The sequence below is a fragment of the Pteronotus mesoamericanus genome, unplaced genomic scaffold, assembly GCF_021234165.1.
Source record: "Pteronotus mesoamericanus isolate MK-2021 breed Mesoamerican mustached bat unplaced genomic scaffold, CSHL_Meso_final contig_202, whole genome shotgun sequence".
Classification (NCBI taxonomy): Eukaryota; Metazoa; Chordata; class Mammalia; order Chiroptera; family Mormoopidae; genus Pteronotus; species Pteronotus mesoamericanus.
The window spans coordinates 1,660,641-1,681,245 of NW_026555086.1; the positions used below are offsets into that span (position 1 = coordinate 1,660,641).

The 20,605-nt window shown below is 63.6% G+C and overlaps 2 protein-coding genes across 2 annotated transcripts; both read left to right on the plus strand.

The window, feature by feature from the left end:
* The first annotated feature begins 1,143 nt into the window (after positions 1-1,143).
* Positions 1,144-5,041, plus strand: LOC129068121 (protein C19orf12 homolog). The gene is made up of 3 exons (XM_054570235.1): positions 1,144-1,374; positions 1,946-2,130; positions 4,617-5,041. Exons 2-3 carry the CDS (start codon positions 1,968-1,970, stop codon positions 4,877-4,879), a joined length of 426 nt encoding a protein of 141 aa, XP_054426210.1. The 5' UTR covers positions 1,144-1,374; positions 1,946-1,967; the 3' UTR covers positions 4,880-5,041.
* Positions 5,042-11,327: 6,286 nt separating this feature from the next.
* LOC129068122 (protein C19orf12 homolog) lies at positions 11,328-14,077 on the plus strand. Its single transcript, XM_054570236.1, has 2 exons — positions 11,328-11,502; positions 12,422-14,077. The coding sequence occupies exons 1-2, from the start codon at positions 11,343-11,345 to the stop codon at positions 12,685-12,687; spliced, it is 426 nt and encodes a 141-aa protein (XP_054426211.1). The 5' UTR covers positions 11,328-11,342; the 3' UTR covers positions 12,688-14,077.
* Positions 14,078-20,605: the final 6,528 nt, after the last annotated feature.

Sequence of the window (20,605 nt, forward strand, 5' to 3'; positions counted from 1 at the left end):
CCCTCCCGAGGCCCCGAGCTCTCCCTGCGGGGCTACGGGAGGGCGTGGGTCCCTGGTCCGAGGGTCCACGGGCCAAAGGGAGACAGGGGCTCCGTGTGGGTGGGGGAAGGGCAGGGGCGGCCTTGGGTGACCAGATTGACCTAAAGGCTCCATGGGGGCTGGTGGGAGAGGCTCCCGCCCTGCACAGCACCCTCTCACGAGGCGGGAGGCCAGGGGCCTGAGCGTGGTGGCCCTATCACCGCGACACTTGTGTGTGGATGAGTGTTGACCTCCGGGGGAGCGGAAGGGGCCCTCTTCCGGGGAAGACACGGGCTGAGTTCTGTCTGCACGTGGTCACCGTGGCTGGACCCCTGTGCAGGCGAGGGGCATGGAAGCAGGAGGTGTTTGGGGGCCCAGGACACCTGGAGTCGGAGCGGGGAGGGCGCAGCGAGTCCTCCCGTGGCCGGGGCGGCAGGCGGGGCCGGCCTAACCATGGCCTCTCAGACTCAAGCCCCGGCGGCCGAACAGACACACCTGGGGGCGCCTCTCGGCACTTTCTGAGCTGCAGAACCCGCGACAGACGCCCGGCGCTGTGTGCCCTGCACCCTCAGGGTCTTGCTGTCCCAAGCGAGCAAGAGGGCACCGGGGCCTTCTGTGGAAGGCGGGGGTCCCCCGCCACAAAGGCAGAGTCAGTGGGACCTTCAGAGCCCCCTGCACCCTGTAGGGAATGGCTGGTCCCAGAAATGGCAGGAGGGAAAGAGGGGGCGGTGCCGGCCCCGAGCCCGGGGTCCCCCGGCTCTCCCGGCAGCACAGGGGCCTCCGGAACCTGAGTGTGCGGATGCGCAAGGTCCCCAGGCAGGTCTGAGGACACACAGGTCTCTCCCAGGGCTCGGAGGGCCCTGGTCCAGGAGACATCCACCTGGGCCCCCCAGGGTCAAAACACCCACATCCACCAAAAGACACGGAGCAATAGGTCAGCCCCTAAGGTCCCCATGGGCTCCCTGGGAGACTGCACAAGGGCCAGCCCTGAATGAAGGGGCGGGGCCGGAGGGGCTGGAGAGGGAGGGGCCCCGCCTTGGCTCCAGTGAAGCAGGAAGAGGCTCCTCTGTGATCTGACTTCCCAGCCCCGCCACGTGGGGGCGCTGGAACCCCAGAACCCTGGACAGAACCTGTTTGTCCACCTCTCTCCTGCCTTATCATTTCCTGGGAGTTGTCTTTCCATTTCCCAGCAGCCAGGGAAAGCGGCAAACAGTCCCCTACCCGAGAGTTGTTCTGACTTCATTGTTCCAAAGGTCGATTCCTCCTCCGGTCGTCTCCCCGCAGACACGCCAGGCCCTGGAGTTGTTTCGTTTCTTTCGTCCTCTGGCTGCTCCATCTTTCTGCCTCATCCGTCCCGTGAGTAGAAGTGGGTGGCCTCCAGGGGTGGCCTTGGAGGCCAGGGGTGTGGACTGGCACCAGGATGTGGCCAGGAGCCGCCACGTCTGGGGGTCTGCGGGGTCCCCGCTCTCCAGGCGCGAGGCACCCGTTCCCCCCGCCTCTCCGGGCCCAGCCTGCGCACGGCTAATCGCCCCACAGCCAGGACCCGACTCCCCGCTCGGGGTCCAGGGCGGGCCGGGCGGGTGTGAGGGCAGCGTGGGGGCCGAGTCCTGTGTCCCCCTCCCTGGCTTGGCCTGAGCCCAGACCTCCTGCCACCCGAGAGGACTCAGGCTGGGCCTTCCCGCACTCTGCCAGGCTTCGCGTCACTTGGGATGAACGGGGACACTTCTTACTCTGTCCCAGTCGGAGTCACGGAGATGGCAGAGGAGACGGGTTCCGTCGGCTCCGCTGCTTCTATTTGCTTAGGAAGTGACCGCAGTCCTGCTTTCTCAGTGACAGGGAGCTTGTCACATGACGGTGGGCTGTCCCTCATGCACCCAGTGGAGCTGGGTGCTCTCCTGTTTAACACTCCTGAACCTCTCCCCGAAAGGCTTCCTCCAAGGGCCCCCAAGATGCCCTACCTGACGAGAGGGGACGCCATGAGGCTGCTGTGCACCATCGCAGATAAGAAGGAAATGAAAGCAGCCGTCCACCATGCATGGAAGGGAGCTGGTGTGGTGAGCACCGTGGCCTTCATTGGTGGCCTGCTCGGTGGTCCCCCAGGACTCGCCGTTGGTAAGTGCCGTGCCTCGCAGGGGCCGCCGGCCTGGCGGCTGAGGAACAAAAGCCTCCCATCCCAGACACCTCAGAGCGGCCTGTGTGCTGCGTGAGGAGCTTCTATGAAATGATCTTTGTGTACAAACCGCGTCCCGGGGAAAACACACGCCTCTGAGGCTGAGTCTCAGACGCCCAGGGCGCTCTGGACAGGGCTGCGCCAGGGATGTGTCTTGCGCCCCGGGTGGTCCCCCTGCCCCGCCATCACCGGCCTCCTCAGGAGGGGCGGCCACCGGGGGCACCCACTGCCTGGCCGGCTCGCACGAGCTGCCCAGAGGGGTGTCCCCGTTCCCAAGCCACACAGTGGATGCGGGAGAAGCGGCCGCCTCCGCCCACAGCATCCCCTGCCCCTGTCTCAGCAGCTGCCCCCGTGTGGGAGGCCGTTTCCGGCACCGACTGAAGTCCGGCTGATGTCCCTGGTCCCTGGGAGGGAGGGGGACGCTGCGGCCTCTGCACTAGGAACAGGGGCGTGTCGCGGGGGTGGGGGCGGCGCAACCTCGGGCTCGGGCAGCGTCCAGAACCGCGGGCGGGCGGTGGCTCCCGCTGTGGGCAGGGCGGGCTGCGGCCTGGCGCGGGGAGGGGCCCGCGGCGGACCCTGCCGCCGCGGGGCCCCGGCGAAGGGGCGGCCTGGCCCGCGGGCTCAGCAGAGATTCGGGACGGGCCGCCCTGGGTGCCGGGCCGCCCCGGCCGGGCGCCTCCTTTCACAGGAGCTTTTTCCTTGGATCGGTGTCAGACTGACAGGGAAGTCAGAGAGACGGTGGACAGAGGTCCCCTGTTCTGTCTCCTGGTGCCGGGATATCCGTCCCAGCCGGAGGCCGGCGCTGTCCCGGCACCGTTCTCTCTTCCCTGGACTTCAGGTCCATGGTTTTATCCGCTTTCACGTTCCGGACCCTCTCCTGCCCCAGGGTCCCGCCTGCGCTGTCGCATGGCCTTTGGTACCGCGCGTCCTTGGTCCCGGGGTCTGGGACGGTCTCTCGGACCTCGCGGGCGTTCACGGCCTCGGGAGGGTGGAGGGGGGGCGGCCAGGGGCTGCGTGGACGCCTGTCTGCCCGGGTGTGGCTGCGGCCTGTCTCAACACGGGCCCGCGCGGCAGATCTCGGCCCAGGACCTGCAGGGCGAGCTCCCTGGCCGTCGCTGCACGTCAGGGACACAGACGTCCCCGGCATCTCCACGGTGATGTGCCCCTCGGCCACCGGGTTCAGGTCGCGTCAGCCTGGTGTCCCCGCCGTGATGTCAGCGCCGCGTCTGCTGCCTCTGCTCTCTCGGGGTGCCTGCATCCAGCTCAGCCTCCGCTTTTAAATCCCTGAATGCTGACATTGTACAACCATGCGATGGTTAAAGGGTGCAAACCTGGCGCTCTGGGTGCCAGCCGCTGGCTGTCGTGGGGTGGCCTTGCCCTTTAGACAGGGACCCCGCAGTCCTAGTCACCACTGGCCCACTCAGCCCTTGTCACTCCTTTCAGTCACCTGCCCACCCCCTGAAGGCATTTGGCTTTCAGAGCCCATCTCCTGGTCGGTCTTCCTGCTGCAGATCTGCCCTGAACGAGTGTAAGGCAACTTTCTAGTGATGCGGGGCCCTCCAGTGTTTAAATAGCGCGTTGACTCTGATAACAAATGTGCATTTGAAGCCGTGGGTGTGCCCTTCGAGGGCAGCAGAAAGAGAACTAGCTGAATGCGTTACATTGGGTATCCATCGCCCTGGCGGGTGCGGCTCGGTGCGCTGGGCCTCGACCCCCGGAGCAAGAGGTCGCTGGTTTGATCCCGGCCGGGCCAGGGCACCTGCCTGAGGCGCAGGCCGGGTCCCCTGTCGCGGCCCGTGCGAGAGGCGACTGATCAATGTTTCTCTCTCCCATCGATGTTTCTGTCCCTGTCTCTCTCCCTCCCTTCCCCTCTCTCTCACATTAAATAAATCTTTAAAAAAGAAATACATTTTCCGCCATCACCATGCCGCTCTGGGGGGCTGTCCACAGGATGCGGCTTCAAGAGAGGAGGGGGTCTCCTTCCCCGTCCGCACGGCCCCTCCACTGTGGGGGCGCCCTGGAAACTTGCAACGTTTAGGGGCGAGGGGCGTGTGAGCCGCTCAGCGTAGGACACGGCCTGCTCCTGGGGCGGTCCTGGGAAGGGCGCTGGCCCCTCCGCGGCCCCTCCGCTGCAGAGAAGGTTGGCGCGGACGCGGGGAAACCTCCGGCCCAGGGAGAGCGCTTTCGTGAGCCCAGCTCTGCGGGGAGACGCCTCGCGCGGCCTCCAGGAGAGCGGGCCCGGCCCACGCCTGCCGGGGGGCGGCTGCCTGGCTCCGGGACGTCCGGCCACACCAGCCGTGCCCTCCGCGCAGCCGGGCGGCACTGAGTCGGCTGTGCCGGCTCGCCAGGGTGGCTATGGGCTCTCAGCGAGCTCAAGGCCATCGTGTGTGAGCCGGGCCCGGCTCACGGAACCTTCCGTGTCTTTTAGGGGGCACCGTCGGAGGGCTGGTGGCCTGGATGGTGAGTGAGCCCTTCAAGCCTGTCCCTGAGATCCTAATGGAGCTGTCACCCGCTGAGGAGCAGAAGCTGTTCAACGAGCTCAGGGGCATCCTGAAGAACTGGGGTTGGAGAGACATCGCAGACCTGACCGTGCAGGTCTTGAGCAACGAGAGGCTTCAGCAGCAGGTGGCTCGCATGCTCATGGACTTCCTCCAGACTCAGCTTAAGGCTAAGGTGCGGTGTGGCAGCTAGCCTCTGCGGCAGCGGGCCCACAGGAGCGACGGGGGCTGGGGCGGCCACAGCGCCGTGTGCCCCTTACACCTGCGATGCTCAGCCTTTTCACCGCGTGACACACGCAAAAAAACCACAGAAACTCTGGGGCACTGCAGAAAATAAATTCTAATTTCTGCTGACCTGACACACAAGAGGTGTACTTTTGGTTCACTCGCACCCGCCGCCTACTGTTGTGTTGTCTGTTGTCATTTTTTTACTGCCCATCTAAGGGAAAGAAGGTCAGTGCCCCGACTGAATAGTCACCTGTCCCATATTTTAAACTTTCTCGTGGCGCAGCAGGTGAAACTCCCCTCCTAGGGCGGCCCGGCGCCTCCTGCGGGAGAGGCCCAGGGGGGCCGCTTCGTGGTCCGGAAATTACGGATGAGGACGTCGTGCTGCGTGGCCACGGGGGGCGGGTTTCCAAGCCCACCCTCCAGACGTGGGGTCCGGGGAGGTCACGGCGCTCAGCCGCTCGTCTGTGAAGGCGACTTCTGACCCAGCACGCGTCGCGGGACTCGGCGCCCCCCGCGCCGGGCCCAGGGGCTCGGGGCCTGGCAGCCAGAGCCCCGGCATCATGGGGAGCCCTGAGGGCACCCCGTCCCGCAGCCCGTTCCCGGGGGCCCCTGAGAGGGAGAGGCCAAGTGCACGCGGCCCTTCTGCCTCCCGCCCGCACCTCACTGTCCCAGCCGGGTTCCGCTTTTTAAGTTGTCGGCTTTCAGGAGAGGGCGCCATTGCTCTCTGTGGACGCGTCGGGTCACACGCCCTGGGAGAAGGTCGCACCGGAACCTTCCCACGCACTGAGAACCACAGCGGCCCTGGGCTCCAATAGGGTGCCTTCTCTGCACAGCCCCTCCCCCGCACTCCTGGCCGGTGACACGAACATGGGGAGTCAACCCCTGTCAAAGGTAGGGAGCAACGGGGAGGGAACGGGGGCCGTGGTTTCTTTAAAAAATTTATTTTTAGAGAGAGGGGAAGCTACAGAGAAAAAGAGGAAGACAAATATTGATGTGAGAGGGAAGCATTTATCTGTCGCCTCCCGTATGTGCCCTGATAGAGACAGAACCCGCAACCGGACATGTACCTGCTCCTGGAACCGAACCGGTGACCTTTGGTTCAGTGCACTACCCACAAGCGTCACCCCCGCCCCCACCGCGGGCCAGGGCTGTGACACACGGTCTTTAGGGCCGGTCCCTCAAGGTGAAGTTGCTGGGAACAAAGTGGCAGCATTTTTCTGGGCGGTGGGCGGCAGGGCGTCTGAGAGCAGGAGAGAGGCCGACGGACCGCGGCTCCGGGCGGCGCGCAAGGGGCTGCCGTGGGGCGGGGCCCGGTGGGGGGCACCGAACTCCACGCTCAGGGTCAGGAGGGGCGGGCAGGGCCCAGGCCGCTCTCCGCCTGGGGGAGCACCGCCCACCTCCATTGGCCACGCGGCCGCGAGGTCCCCGCTTCTTCCTCCCGCAGACGCTCCCCGCGGTTGCACGCCACGTGTCTAACCTGCGGAGCTGGCAGCGAGGCCGCGGATTTCCTCTAAGACGCCCGCCGACTCGCCGCTGGTCCACCTCGCTCTGATATCCGGAGCGCCAGGCGCGCCCTAGGACAGTCAGCGTGTCCCATCTACCGAAACGGTTTGCAAATGCTCAGCTCGTGCCATTTCCACTTTTTGTTCCTGCCCAAAACCGGGGCAGTCATGCTTCCTGATACCTAACTATACTGCAAGGCCACGGTGATCAGAACAGCTTGGCACCGAGACAGAAAGAGGCGGGCAGACCGGCGGTGCACCCAGGGAGCCCCGCCATAAGCCCACACCTTTATTTCAGTCTCTTCCTGACGGAGAGATGGGAACATACCACAGGGTAAGACACTCTAGTGATACATGGTGTTTGAAAAACTGGACAGACATGTTCAAAAAAAAGAAACCAGGAGGAAGGACTCCTGGGCATAGACCACAGCGTGGTGGTGGCCGTGGGGAGGCAGGAGGAAGGGGGCTGAAAGGTGATGCACAAACATACACTAAAGATGAGGTTTAAAAACACGCACGCACAGAAGAAACTATACCTACCACCTTCTTACATGACATACAAGAATAAACTCACAGGATTAACTACTTACATGTAATTCTCAAAACCATAGAAATGCTAGAGACAATCATGGGCAGTAAAATCTCGAACATTTATTGCAACAACGCTTTTTCCTGCTGCGTCTCCTAGGGCAAGGGAACCAAAAGAAAAAATAGTGGGACCCCATCACATTCAAAAGCGTTTGCGTGACACCATGAAAAGACAGCCTGCTGAGTGGGGGAACATACTCGCCAACGACACAGCTGAGAAGGGGTTAATATCCAACATTTCTAAAGAACTCATACAACTCAACACCAAAAACACAAACAATCCAATTTAAAAAGGGGCAAAAGACCTAAATAGAGACTTCTCCAAAGAGGCCATACCGATGGCCAATAGACATGTGAAAAGATGCTCAACGTCACTAGTCATCAGAGAAATGAAAATTAAAACCACAGTGAGCCGTCACCTCACACCTGCCAGAGCGGCCGCCACCAACAGATCAGCAAACAGCAAGTGCCGGCGAGGACGCGGCCGTGGACGTGGAGAAAGAGGAAGAAGCCCCGTGCACGGGTGGGTAGAATGCCGATTCCTGCGGCCATGGTGGAGAGCGGGGTGGGGGGTCCTCAAAAAATTAAGAATGAAACTACCTTATGACCCAGCAATCCTACCTCTGGGGACGTATCTGAACAGACCCTAAACACTAGGTCAAAAGAACACAAGCGCCCCAATGCTCAGTGCAACGTGTCTGCAATCGCCAGACCTGGAAGCAGCCCAGGTGCCCTCACCAGACACGCGGATAAAAAAGCTGCGGTACATTTTCCTGCCCCGCCCATGTAGGGGGCCCTCGCCTGCAGGGTCATCCCCCCTGAGATGGAAAGCGCTTTGTCTGTCACGCGCTCCGCGGCCGCTGCCCGGGTCTCGAGACAGGGATGCCTCAGCCGGCCCTGACTGGACAGGCGCAGATGGCTCTCCCCCGCGCCAGGCCCCAAACGAGCCGGCGGGACCGCGGGTCGCGCAGCACTCCTTCGGGCCTGGCGTTCCAAGCAGTCCATGTATCGGCGAACTGGGGGTCTGGGGGGTCCTGTGAGCCCACACTCCTGGGGCCCCCTGCATCCCTCAGGCCCCCAACGCCAGCTTTGCCCTGGAACGCGAGGAGGAAGCCCGCCTTGGCCTTCACACTGCCCTTCCCCCAATCAGCAGCCCCCCCCCCCGCTCCCCGCCCCCCCCCCCGCCCCCGCGCCCCGCCACGGCGCAGCCAGAGGCCCGGGTGTCTGCTGGGGACACCTGCTACTGGACCGGGGCCTGCACTGTCAGCAAACGCTGATTCAGCCCTTCCCTCCCGAGGCCCCGAGCTCTCCCTGCGGGGCTATGAGAGAGCGTGGGTCCCTGGTCCGAGGGTCCACGGGCCAAAGGGAGACAAGGGGCGCCGCGTGGGTGGGGGAAGGGCAGGGGTGCCTTTGCGTGACCAGACTGATCCAAACGCCAACGGGGCCCTGTCGGAAGGTCGCGCGCCCAGCCCGGCGCCCTCCTGCGAGGCGGGTGGCCCGGGCCGGGGCCAAGGCCTGGGCGCGGGGGCAGGGCCGAGAACTCGGTTCTGCAGGGTCCCTCTCGGCGGCGACCCGGAAGGTCCCCGCGCCGCGCCGGAAGGCGGGGGGGCGGAGCCGGAGCTCTGGGCGCGGCCAGGACTGGGTGACCCTCCGGCTGAGGGGCGGGCGTCTCCAGTGTCCCCGGGAGAAGCTCAGGGGACAGGCGCGGCGGTGGGCCAGCCTACGGCAGGTGCGGGCCGGGAGGGGCGCGCGTCCCGATTGCGGGGTGGGACCTGTACTTGCGGGCCGACCGGAGCCGATGCGGCCGTTCATTCATTTTCCGGATGAAGACGGGAGTGCGGGGCGCGCCGGGAGGAAGCAGCAGCGGGAGGAGGCGAAGCGCGGTGCGACCCAGGCACCGGCCGGCCCTGCCCCCAGCGCCGCGCGCTCACCAGTGCCAACGCAGTCACCTCCGCCCTGGCCTGGGGTGCTGGGTGCCTGTGTTTTCACTTCCTTCACTGACCTCTGTGCGGGGTGGCGGGGGGTAGGGGAGGAGGTGTCAGCTCCCTCAGCAACCCACGTGCTGTGACCTCCCACCATCGCGTGGGCCTGTGGCATGTAGCGGGCAGGTCCCGGCGGGCCAGCTGCTGCCCTCAGCACACCCGGCCCTGGCGGGGGCAAGGCGGGGGCAAGGCGGGGCGTGGGGGCGTAGGCCCAGGTGCCGCTCCAGAGATGGTGAGGAACGGCTGTCAGCCATCTAGAAGGGGAGGTGGGGTTTGGGGGGCCTGGAAAAGACCCTTTGAGAAGGGTGAGACCGCCAGGAGGGGCAGGAGGCAGGGAGCCCCCCCGGGGGGGGGGGGGCGCGGGAAGGCGGGGCTGGGCCTTCTGACTTTCCAGAGAGGGGATGGGACCCGAGGCGGTGGGCCAGCTCCTGATTCTGAAGTTCCAGCCACTGTGAGCCTCAGAAGGAAAGGCCTTTCAACGTGACAGCCACAAGTGTTCCCCCGAGACCACCCAGGAGAGCTGTTTGGGAAGCGGGACTCAGGCAGAAGCCCCAAGAGCGCCCCCACTAGAGACAGGCGAGGGCATTTGCGAGGCAGAAGGGGGCAGCCCCATCCCCAGAAGGAGGGCCTGCCTCTGGGGGCAGGCGGCCTGACTGGGCAATGCCGGTTCTGCAGTGTTTTCACTTTCCAGTCCCCTCGCCCTCCGCCCTCCGCCCTCCGCCCTCCATCCAGGGTCGCAAGGACAGCTTCCTCGTCGCCTTCGCAAACAGTTCCTTGGGAAGCAGGGTTGTGGCTCCTTTGTCTGTTTCGCTTCCCCAGGCCAATCCGTTCAGCCCTCCCTTCCGGTTCAGAGTGGCTTTCGCCGCGCGTGTCCTGTGCCTGTGCCTGTGCCATCGGTGTGTGGACAGCCCTGGCCTCCGGGAGAACAGACGGGGCCTCTTCTGGGGAGGAGGCGGGCGCACGCCCTGCCTGCCCGCGGTCCCTGCGGCGTGGCCCCTGTGGAGCCCAGGGCTCTGGATGCCAGGAGGTGTTTGGGGACCCAGGACATCTGGGAGTCAGAGTGGGGACAGGCCCCGAGCCCGGGGTCCCCCGGCTCTCCGGGCAGCGCAGAGGCCTCTGGGACCTGAGTGTGCAGGCCCCTCCCAGCCCGCACCTGTCCCCAGGCAGGTCTGAGGGCACACAGGTCTCTCCCAGGGCTCGGAGGGCCCTGGTCCAGGAGACACCCACCTGGGCCCCCCAGGGTCAAAACACCCACATCCACCAAAAGACACGGAGCAATAGGTCAGCCCCTAAGGTCCCCATGGGCTCCCTGGGAGACTGTGCACAAGGGCCAGCCCTGAATGAAGGGGCGGGGCCGGAGGGGCTGGAGAGGGAGGGGTCCCGCCTTGGCTCCAGTGAAGCAGGAAGAGGCTCCTCTGTGTTGTGATTTCCAATCTGGCCAAGGGGGGGCCCTGCAACCCCAGGACCCAGAGCAGAGCCTGCCTGTCCACGCGGCCCCTGGCCTGTTGTTTCCTGGAAGCCGGCCTCCCATTTCCTAGGAGCCTGGAGTAGCGGCAAACAGTCTCCTACCCCAGAGAGTTGTTCTGACTTCATTGTTCCAAAGGTCGATTCCTCCTCCGGTCGTCTCCCCGCAGACACGCCAGGCCCTGGAGTTGTTTCGTTTCTTTCGTCCTCTGGCTGCTCCATCTTTCTGCCTCATCCGTCCCGTGAGTAGAAGTGGGTGGCCTCCAGGGGTGGCCTTGGAGGCCAGGGGTGTGGACTGGCACCAGGATGTGGCCAGGAGCCGCCACGTCTGGGGGTCTGCGGGGTCCCCGCTCTCCAGGCGCGAGGCACCCGTTCCCCCCGCCCCTCCGGGCCCAGCCTGCACGTGGCTAATCGCCCCACAGCCAGGACCCGACTCCCCGCTCGGGGTCCCAGGGCGTGCCGGGCGGGTGTGAGGGCAGCGTGGGGGCCGAGTCCTGTGTCCCCCTCCCTGGCTTGGCCTGAGCCCAGACCTCCTGCCACCCGAGAGGACTCAGGCTGGGCCTTCCCGCACTCTGCCAGGCTTCGCGTCACTTGGGATGAACGGGGACACTTCTTACTCTGTCCCAGTCGGAGTCACGGAGATGGCAGAGGAGACGGGTTCCGTCGGCTCCGCTGCTTCTATTTGCTTAGGAAGTGACCGCAGTCCTGCTTTCTCAGTGACAGGGAGCTTGTCACATGACGGTGGGCTGTCCCTCATGCACCCAGTGGAGCAGGGTGCTCTCCCCAAAACGGGGACCTGCCCGCAGCGCTCTGGGGTGACTGGCGGTACCGTTGGAAATACGCTAACGCACCTGAACGTCTCCCCCGAAAGGCTCCCTCCGCGGCTGCCAGGATGCCCGTCGCGATGAAAGACGTCATGAGGCTGCTGTGCTCCATTTCGGAGGAGAAGAAGATGAAAGCGGCCGTCAAACACTCAGGAAGGGGCGCTCTGGTCACTGGCGCTGTGGCCTTCGTTGGTGGCCTGTTCGGTGGTCCCCCAGGAATAGCCGTTGGTAAGTGCCGTGCCTCGCAGGGGCTGCCGGCCTGGCGGCTGCGGGACAAAGGCCTCCCGTCCCAGACACCTCAGAGCGGCCTGCGTGCTGCGTGAGGAGCTTCTGTGAAATGATCTTTGGGTACAGACCACGTCCCGGGGAAAACACACGCCTCTGAGGCTGAGTCTCAGACGCCCGGGGTGCTCTGGACAGGGCGTCCGTGTCCTGCAGAACTGGGGACACCCCGCCCCAGGGCTGTGTCCTGCAGTGTGAAGACCCCCGGGTAGCCCTGAGAGGTCCCCTCCCCATGGTGATGGCTCACCACTGGGAGCACCTGCTGCCTGGCCGGCTCACACGAGCGGTTCAGAGAGGGGTCCCGTTTCCAAGTCACACAGTCCAATGCAGGAGAGGCAGCCACCTGCTGCCTAGCAGGGGTGTCCTACCTTCTGGCGTCTCTGGGCCACACTGAAGGAAGGAGAGTTGTCTTGGGCCCCATATTAAATACATTGAGACACGTAATCACAAAAAAAACCTCATTATGTGTTCAGTAAATTTATGATTTTGTGTGGGCTGCATCCACAGCCGTCCTGGGTTGGACGCCCCTGATAGAGCGTCCCCTGCCCCCGTCTCAGCACCTGCTTCGTGTGGGATCCAGTTTCTGGCACCGACTGAAGTCTGGCTGGTTTTCCCTGGTCCCTCGGTGGGAGGGTGACATTGCATCCTCTGCACTGGGAACAGGGGGTTTCCCGGGGCGGGGGGCACGGCACAACCATGGGCTGTGACCAGAACTGCCAGCAGGGACCCGCACCGCCGCGGAGCAGAGCCGGCTATGGCCGCTGGTGAACGTGCCCATGCGTCATGATGGGGACGGGCTCTCAGCGAGCTCAAGGCCATCATTTATGAGCCGGGCGCGACTCACGGACCCTTCCTTGTCTTCTAGGGGGCACCGTTGGGGGGCTCCTGGGGGCTTGGATGACCAGTGGCCAGTTTCAGCCTGTCCCTCAGATCCTGATGGAGCTGTCGCCCGCTCAGCAGCAGAAGCTGCTCAATGAGTTCACGGCCATCGTCAGGGACCTGGATGGGACAGACGCGGTGCAGCTGGTGGCCCTGGTCATGGGCAGTGAGGCCCTGAAGCAGCGGCTGCTCACCATGCTGGTGGGCTACATCACCAAGGAGCTGGGGGCCGAGGTGCAGTATGGCGATTAGCCCGTTAGGGCAGCGGTGTCGCAGGAGGTGACTGGGAGCGGCGGGCCCCACCCCACCCCGTATCACCGTGGGCGGCCGTGCGCCTCCTGCGGGAGAGGCCCGGCGGAGCCCCTTTGTGGCCTGGAAATTATTATGGACGAGGACGGCACCACGCCGTGTGGCTTTTGTGGGGCCGGGTTTCCGAGCCCACCCTCCAGACGTGGGGTCCGGGGAGGTCACGGCGCTCAGCCGCTCGTCTGTGAAGGCGACTTCTGACCCAGCACGCGTCGCGGGACTCGGCGCCCCCCGCGCCGGGCCCAGGGGCTCGGGGCCTGGCAGCCAGAGCCCCGGCATCATGGGGAGCCCTGAGGGCGCCCCGTCCCGCAGCCCGTTCCCGGGGGCCCCTGAGAGGGAAAGGCCAAGTGCACGCGGCCCTTCTGCCTCCCGCCCGCACCTCACTGTCCCAGCCGGGTTCCGCTTTTTAAGTTGTCGGCTTTCAGGAGAGGGCGCCATTGCTCTCTGTGGACGCATCGGGTCACACGCCATGGGAGAAGGTCGCACCGGAACCTTCCCACGCACTGAGAACCACAGCGGCCCTGGGCTCCAACAGGGTGCCTTTTCTGCACAGCCCCTCCCCCGCACTCCTGCTCTGCCTCTCCTCCTCGGGAGCCAGCCCCTCCCCAAGGCAGGGAGCTCAGGGGAGGTGCGGTGTCGGTGGCTCCTGTGGCTCCAGGACAGAGGGCCCTGCGCACAGACCCCTGCCTCCCCCGCCGGCCGCCGTGAGGTAGGAGAGTGCCGGCGCCCGCGTCTCCGTGTGTGTGCAGAGCACCAGAGGCTGGGCCGACCCGGTGCTGAGGGAAGGCTGAGCCCGTGTCTCCAGGAGAAGCTGCTCACAGCCTTGTCGTGCCGCGCGCGCCGCGCCCCCGGCCAGACGGGCTGCCCGGATCATTTCTGCACCGCCTGGGGCCGGGCAGGGTGGCCTTAGAGAACGCTCCCGACTCGAGAAGGTGACCAGGAGTTATTCACAGGCGGGGTGACGCTCCGCCGGTCTCTGGGCTCCTGGGGTCCCACCCCGAGGTCCCACAGCTGCGACCACCGAAGTCCTCCATGGCCGGCCTGCCTCCCCCAGGGGAAGTGGCCCTGGGCAGCGGCCACCCCGTGGCTGAGTGATCTGGGCTCGACGCAGCCCGACGCCCTGAGCAAGCCCACTTTGACCAGCTGGGTCCTGGGGTCACTTGCATGGACTGTGGGCCTGAGGGCCGCCCAGACCTCACGTCCCTACTCCCTCAGGGGCAGAACAGACGTCCCTTGCTCTTCAGGCTCTCTCGGCTCCTGTGCCTTTAGTGTTTGTATTTCAGTATTTCCTTGTTACAAAAAAAATCCTTTTTTTAAAAAAAGTATATTTATTGATGATGCTATTACAGTTGTCCTGATTTTTCCCCTCTGCCCCCTCCACGCAGCACCCCCCTCCCTCAGGCAACCCCCAACCCTTGTTCACCGGCCGGGTGTGCAAGTTCTTTCGCTACTGCAACTTACGTCCCCTTGGCGACTCTGTAACTACCCATTTGTACTTCTTAATCCCCCTCCTCCCACCCATCTCCCCCTCCCCCTCCCATCTCTTCGTCTTTAACCTTTGGCATTTCAGTTACGATGTGTCCTGCCGTGGGCCTCTTTGCATCCATCTTGTTTGGGACTCTCTGAGCTTCCTGGTCATACATGTCTGTTTCCTTTGCCAAATTAAGGAAGTTTTCTTTCATTATTTTTTTCCAGTAAGCTTCCAATTTCTTGCTTTTTCTCCTTCTGGCGCCCCTATGATGCGAATGTGGGACCCCTTGAAATTCTCCCACAGGCTGCTTACACTATCCCCTTTTTTGGGGGGTTCTCTTTTCTCCTTGTTCTCATTGGTGGTTTTTTGCTTCCTCATGTTCCAAGTCATTGGTTTCATTCTCAGCTTCATCCACTCTCCTGTTGTTTCCCTGTAAATAGTTCTTTATTTCAGTTAGTGAATCCTTCGTTTCTGACCGGATCTTCTTTATGCTGCTGAGGTCCTCTCTTAAGTTCCTTGAGCAGCCTCATAACCCGTGTTTTGAGCTCTGCATCTCACAAATTGCTTACCTCCATTTCATTGAGCTCTTTTCTGGAGTTTTAATCTGTTCTTTCCTTTGGGCCATGTTTCTTTGTCTCCTCGTTTTGGCAGCCTCCCTGTGTTTGTTTCTATGTATTAGCTGAGCTGCTTTGACTCCCTGTCTTGGTCGTGTGGCCTAATGTAGCAGGTGTCCTGTAGGGTCCAGTGGCGCAGCCTCCCCCGTCACCCAAGCTGGGCACTCAGGGTGGGTCCTTAGTGTGGGCTGAGCACCCCCTCCTCTTGTAGTTGAGCCTTGGTTGCTGTTGGCAGGTCAATGGGAGGGATTGACCCAGGCCAGTCAGCTGCAAGGACTGGCTGTGACCACAGACCACCCGCCTCCGCCCCCCGTGGAGGACCCGCTGTGCAGGGGCAGGTGGCGGTGCTCCGACGTGGTCTGTAGCTGCCCACTGGGTGCGCTGGTCCTGGGGTTTCCTGGGTGGTGCAGGTCAAGGTCAGCCCCCTCCTGTGTGTTGCCTGGGGCCACCCCGCTTGAGCCGTAAAGCAGCTTGAGACGGCTGCTGCTTGTGCTGGGCTTGGGGATTCCCAGGTGAAGCCAAGCTGTGAATCTAGGCTGCTAGAGTGGGGCTGGGGCTCAGAGGCCAGCTGCGGCTTGTCTGAGAGGATTTAGGGAGCTGTGAAGTGTGAGCCAGGACCGTTCCTACGGAAAAGCAGCTCGGGTGGGGCCGTAAGCTGGTTGGGGCGGAGTCTTGGGATCTCCACGGTGAATCGAACAGTGTTAGCCACGTGGATGGACTCTTGGCTACAGTGCCACTCTGCTGGCTCAGTGCCGGGAGGGCCCAGAAAAGGGACGATGGCCTCTGCTCGCCTTGACCCCAGACACCTCAGCCTCCCTCTGCTCGCCACTGGAGGCCTACAAGCTGTCACTCAGGCGCCGGGGCCCAGAGGAAGTGAGTCTGAGTAGGTGGGCCTGTGTGTGGGTTCTTCAAGAGGAACTGCTTGGGGCTCCAGACGTTTCTTCCGCTGACTCAGTTCCCATTGGTCTTTGCAGCCAGAAGTTACGGGGATTATATTCTTGGCACTGGAACCCTGGGCTGGGGTCCTGATGTGGGGCTGGGACTCCTTGCCCCTGAGATCCCTCCCGAATTTTTATCTACCGCACGTGGATATAGGACCAGCCCGTTCTGCACCTGCGCCCCTCCTACCAGCCTGGATGGATGTGATTTCTTTAATTCCGTACTTGTCAGACTTCCATTCAACTCGATTTCTGTTGGTTCTGAGCAATGGTGGTTCTATATTTTAGCTGTAATTTTGCTGTGGTTGTGTGAGGAGGTGAGCCGTGTCGGCCTACCCCACCATCTTGACCAGAAGTCAGAAAAATATTCATTTATTTATTTTTGACGAGTCCACTCCCGCCCGGTAGAAAATCAGGCACGCACGTAGAAGGGCTTCCTCTTCCGCTGGCCCCGCCCGGCTGCGGCCCCTGCCCGCACGCAGCCCCTCCTCGCCGCGTCTCCTGCGACTGCTCTGATTTCAAAAAGCCTTTGAAAGGTATTCATTTCCTTTTATTCATCAATATTACCGCTGAAAACTTAAAGAAATCCAGCAGAGTATAATTAAATAAAAACTGCTACAAATTCCACCACCCAGACCACCATAGTTACACTTGGCATATTTTGTGCAAATCTTTTAATGCTACATGCGCGTGCGTGTGTGTGTGTGTGTGTGTGTGTTGTCTTTGCATTCTTGCCGTTCAGGCCCCTTCAGAGCCTGTTATCCATTCCCGCTGCTGGTGTAACTTAGCTTCTTGTTGGCCAGGAAAGGCTGTAACTTTGTTGCACTCGCCTTCCCAGGTCCTCACCCTGCATGAGTATTTTTGTGTTAATTTTCTGCTTGTAGTTTGGCTGAAGACAGGTGGTCTTTAGGATCGGTCCCCCAGAGTGAAATTGCTGGGCTAAGAAGTGGCCGTAGTTTGGGGTTTTTTTTAAGGTTTTATTTATTTATTTTTAGAGAGGGGAAAGGAGGGAGAAAGGGAAGAGAAACAGAGACGTGTGGTTGCCTCTTGCGCGCGCCCTACTGGGGACCAGGGGACTTGGCCTGCAACCCAGGCACGCACCCTGACCAGGAACCAGACTGGTGACCTTTTGGTTCTCAGGCTGGTGCTCAATCCACTGAGCCACGCCAGCCAGGGCAGGAGTTGCAGTATTTTTTAAGGCTGTTGGTATATTGGGTCAAGGTTCCTCCCCAGAGGCGAGGCTGACTGTTCATCTCCCAGCAACAGGGCCTCTCTGCGCATCCTCGCTCAGGAGGAGAAGGGTGCTAGGCCTTTCTTAACCAGATGGGTAATTACCAGTGTCTTGTTTGATTTGTTTTTCTTTGGATCGGAGTGGGGCTGGCTTAGAGGTAAACGCAGCCGAGAGACGCTGTCCAGTGCCTTTCGACCTGTCCCTGTGTCCCGGGCACCAACCAGACCGGGGCGCAGCCTCACCAGGGGCTATTTTGTGAGTTCCCCATGGGCCACGGCTGGGCTCCCCTGAAGCATCAGCAGGCCCCGAACAGACCGCCCGCCGCGTCTCCTGAGAGCCTCGTCGCGGAGAAAGCAGGCTGCACCTCGGAGCAACCACGCTCGGAGGCTGAGAAGTGCCAGGCCCGGGGAGACCAGACAGGACGGCCGGCGGCTTCCGGTGCCGGAGGAGGGGAGCCTGCCCTTCCTCAGCTGGGCACGCCTCTCTTTGCCCCTAGCAACCTCCTGTGTCCAGTTTGCCAAAATGCCCTCATTCTCTCCCAGCCGGGCCCCCACGGGGTCCCCGCCACGACCCAGGGGTCAGGGAACAGTGGCAGCCCGAGCCAAGCCAGCCGCTTGCTAGAATCTCCTTCCCCGAGGCCTGGCCGCCGCTGGTCCCGGAGGACAGGCGTCCGAGCAGAGGCGCTGAGGGGCAGGAGGGGCTGGAGGCAGGTTTCCTAGGCCGACCCAGCCCTGGGCGGGGCCGGGGCAGCTCCCACACCCCTGTGCCGCTGGAGACGCCGGGGGCTGGCATGCTGTTGGGTTACGTTGGGGGCGGGTGGCAGGCACCTGGGGCCCCCCATGCGTGGCCACCCGCTGCTGCTCGCTGGTGTGAAATAGCACAGACACACGCGTCGGTCTGAGCCCCTGTTCCTGGCCCAGCGTTCCGAAGCCCTGGAGTCCCTGGTGGCAGGAGTCTTTTGCCCTAAGGAGGACGCGCCGTGAACGCACCAGGAAGACCAGGCCATGACCAGGAGCACAGAGCTCTCCGCGGCGCCTTGTCCCCCAGAAACGGGAGGGGGGTGGTCTGGAGCCGGGGTGGGTGGCCAGCCACGACACGGGGGAAAAGCGTTGGCTTGCGCACAGGAGGGCCGCGTCGGGGCGGAGACGCAGGCGGTGGCCTGCCCGCGCAGGCGCGGTCCCGGCCTCCCGGCCCACTCCGTGGATGGGGCACCGGCTGTCAGGTGGGTGGGCTCCTTGCAAGGTGCAGACTGCAGAGGGCCCGGTGGCCGTGGAAGGTGGAGGTGAAACCCACGGGAGTCGCCGATCCAGGGTCTCTGTCGTTCCGCCCTGAGCTCAGGGTGGCAGCAGATAAGCAACTTCCCGGGGTTCCAAGGCCGGGGGCACGGCAGTCCCCCCGGGGCCTCTTGGCCGCATTCCCAGCAGCTCCCTTAGTCGCGCTTGTTTTATTTATTGTCTCCATTATCAGGCCCATAAAGCTGTCGCAAGCACGGGGTGCGGAGGGCCTCTGCAGAGGGCGCGGAAGCCCCCTGCCCCCCCCCTCGCCGGGTGGCTCTCTCCCTCGGAATGTCCGTCCCTGCCCTGTTCTGTACTTGATCATAAGCTTGTAAACGTGCTCCCAGAGTCCCCTGAGCTGTCTGTCCCAGCAAGCGAGCAAATGCCGGGCGGCCCGCAGGAACCCCCGTTGGTTTATAGCTGCCCAGCAGGAGTCCAGGTGCCAGCAGGGACTTGCCGTTGGCATCCGAAGCTGGGGGGTGGGGGCGCCAGTCTGGTGGGATGGAGCCCGCCCCCCCCCCGCCCCCGCACCCCGGGCCTGTGTGCACAGCAAGCAGTGTCAGAATGGGGCGGGTTTGTAGGACAGCCGGGGGCATCTCAGAGAATGGCCTGGTGACCAAGAAAACCCACCCCCTGCGTCAGCAGTGTGAGTGTGGTTGTGGTGTGCGTGTAATGCGACACCAGCGAGTGCTGCTCGTACACGCCCCCTACTGACGGCCGCAGGGGTGTAGGGGGGGGGTCGACAGCCACACCCCCTCCGACGCAAGGAGGGCGTGGTCCTGCAGCGCTGGTCAGGGCGCGGTGCAGCGCAGCTCTTAGGCGTCCCGGGCCGGATCCGCCCCCAGAAGGCGGCCGTCCCCGCAGCACCGCAGAGCCCCTCACTGCCGTGGTGCCCACCCGTCCGCGCCGTGGCCCTGCCGCCCGCGCCAGGCCCGCCTCCCTTGTCCTGTCGTCGTGCGCACCTGGGCCGGGGACGCCTTCATCTTTTCTCCGTGGGAATTGCTTTACTGCAAGGTTTCCTGAAGTGGAATTTGTTGGCTGGAAAGAATATACAACTTTATGGTTCCTAGGACTTTTTTCCTTTAAATCAACCTCCCGAAAGTCCATCTTCAGCGGGGCGTGCGTGTCTGTGTGTGTATGTGCACATGTATATGCATGTGCATGCGTGTGTGTGCACATTGCTCTCCCACAGCCCTGCCTGTGCCGGGTTCGACCGTCGGTGCTCATTTGTACGAGCTCATTGGCAGGTGACAGGTCCCCCCGATGTTGTCCTTGTGTTTGTGTCATTGCCAGCGCCAACGGCCGGGCGCTTCTGGCAGGACCCCGAAGTGGCCGCTCCAGGGGTTGAAATTTCCCCTTGTTATTGCCCAGAATTGTCTGGCTCCGTGTGCCCGGCCTGCGCTCTCCCTCCCAGCTGGCCTTTCTGTGGTCAGCACGGGAACGTTCCAGAACCAGCCGGGCTCCTCCTCGAGATGGCGGAGCCAGCAGGAGACAGAGGCCAGCTTCAGAGAGATGCTTCTGCGGGGTGGCCCGTGGGGGAGTGCGGGGGGGGGCAGGACCTGGCCTGACCCTTGAGCCGAGCTGCCGCTGCGGCCCCTGCAGGGCGGGAGGAGTCGGGGCCCGGCAGCGCCTCCCCTTCCTGGCCCCAGCTTTCCTCTGTCCACTGGGGCCCTCGTTCCTCCCAGGGCACGTGCCCAGTCCCTGGCGCTTATCCCGCTTCCTGGCGCACCTCTGCCATCCCGGGACGTTTCCCAGAAGAGCCAAGGCAGCCCCGGCGAGCAGCCAAGGACAGCGAGGCCCGGAGGCTCCCCGCCTCAGCCCCCCGCACACAGCCCAGCAGGGGCCAAGGGCACCGTGCGGAAGGTGCCCTGCCGGTCCCCTGTGCCGCCGCGCGGCTGAGCCGAACACATGGGCTCCACTCCCAGGGCCTGAGCACTCGCTGCTGCTCTGCCTGGAAGGCCCCTCCCTGCAGAGCATAGCCCCCCCACGTCACCCTCAGCACCCCCACCGCCGCACGGACCAGAACCGGCGCCGGCGCTCCGTGCCCGCCCATCTCCCGCTACGCTGTCTGCTCCTGCGGAGCTAGGGCCGCTTGGGTCTCCCTCACACCTGTGTCCCCGGCTCCTGGCACGGCATTCAGCAAGCTCGGCCCCTCGGCCCCTTGGTCCTTCCCTGACACCTGGGGGCCTCGGGAAGCAGCAGCCCCGGTGGGGACGAGGGGAGCAGGTCTTGGGGTCCCCAGGGTGGGAGGATGGGGCAGCCTGCCTGCCCGCTGGGTCCTGTGCTCAGCGCCCCTGGGCAGGCACCTGCAGGGAAGGCTGGCAGTGCCCGGGGCT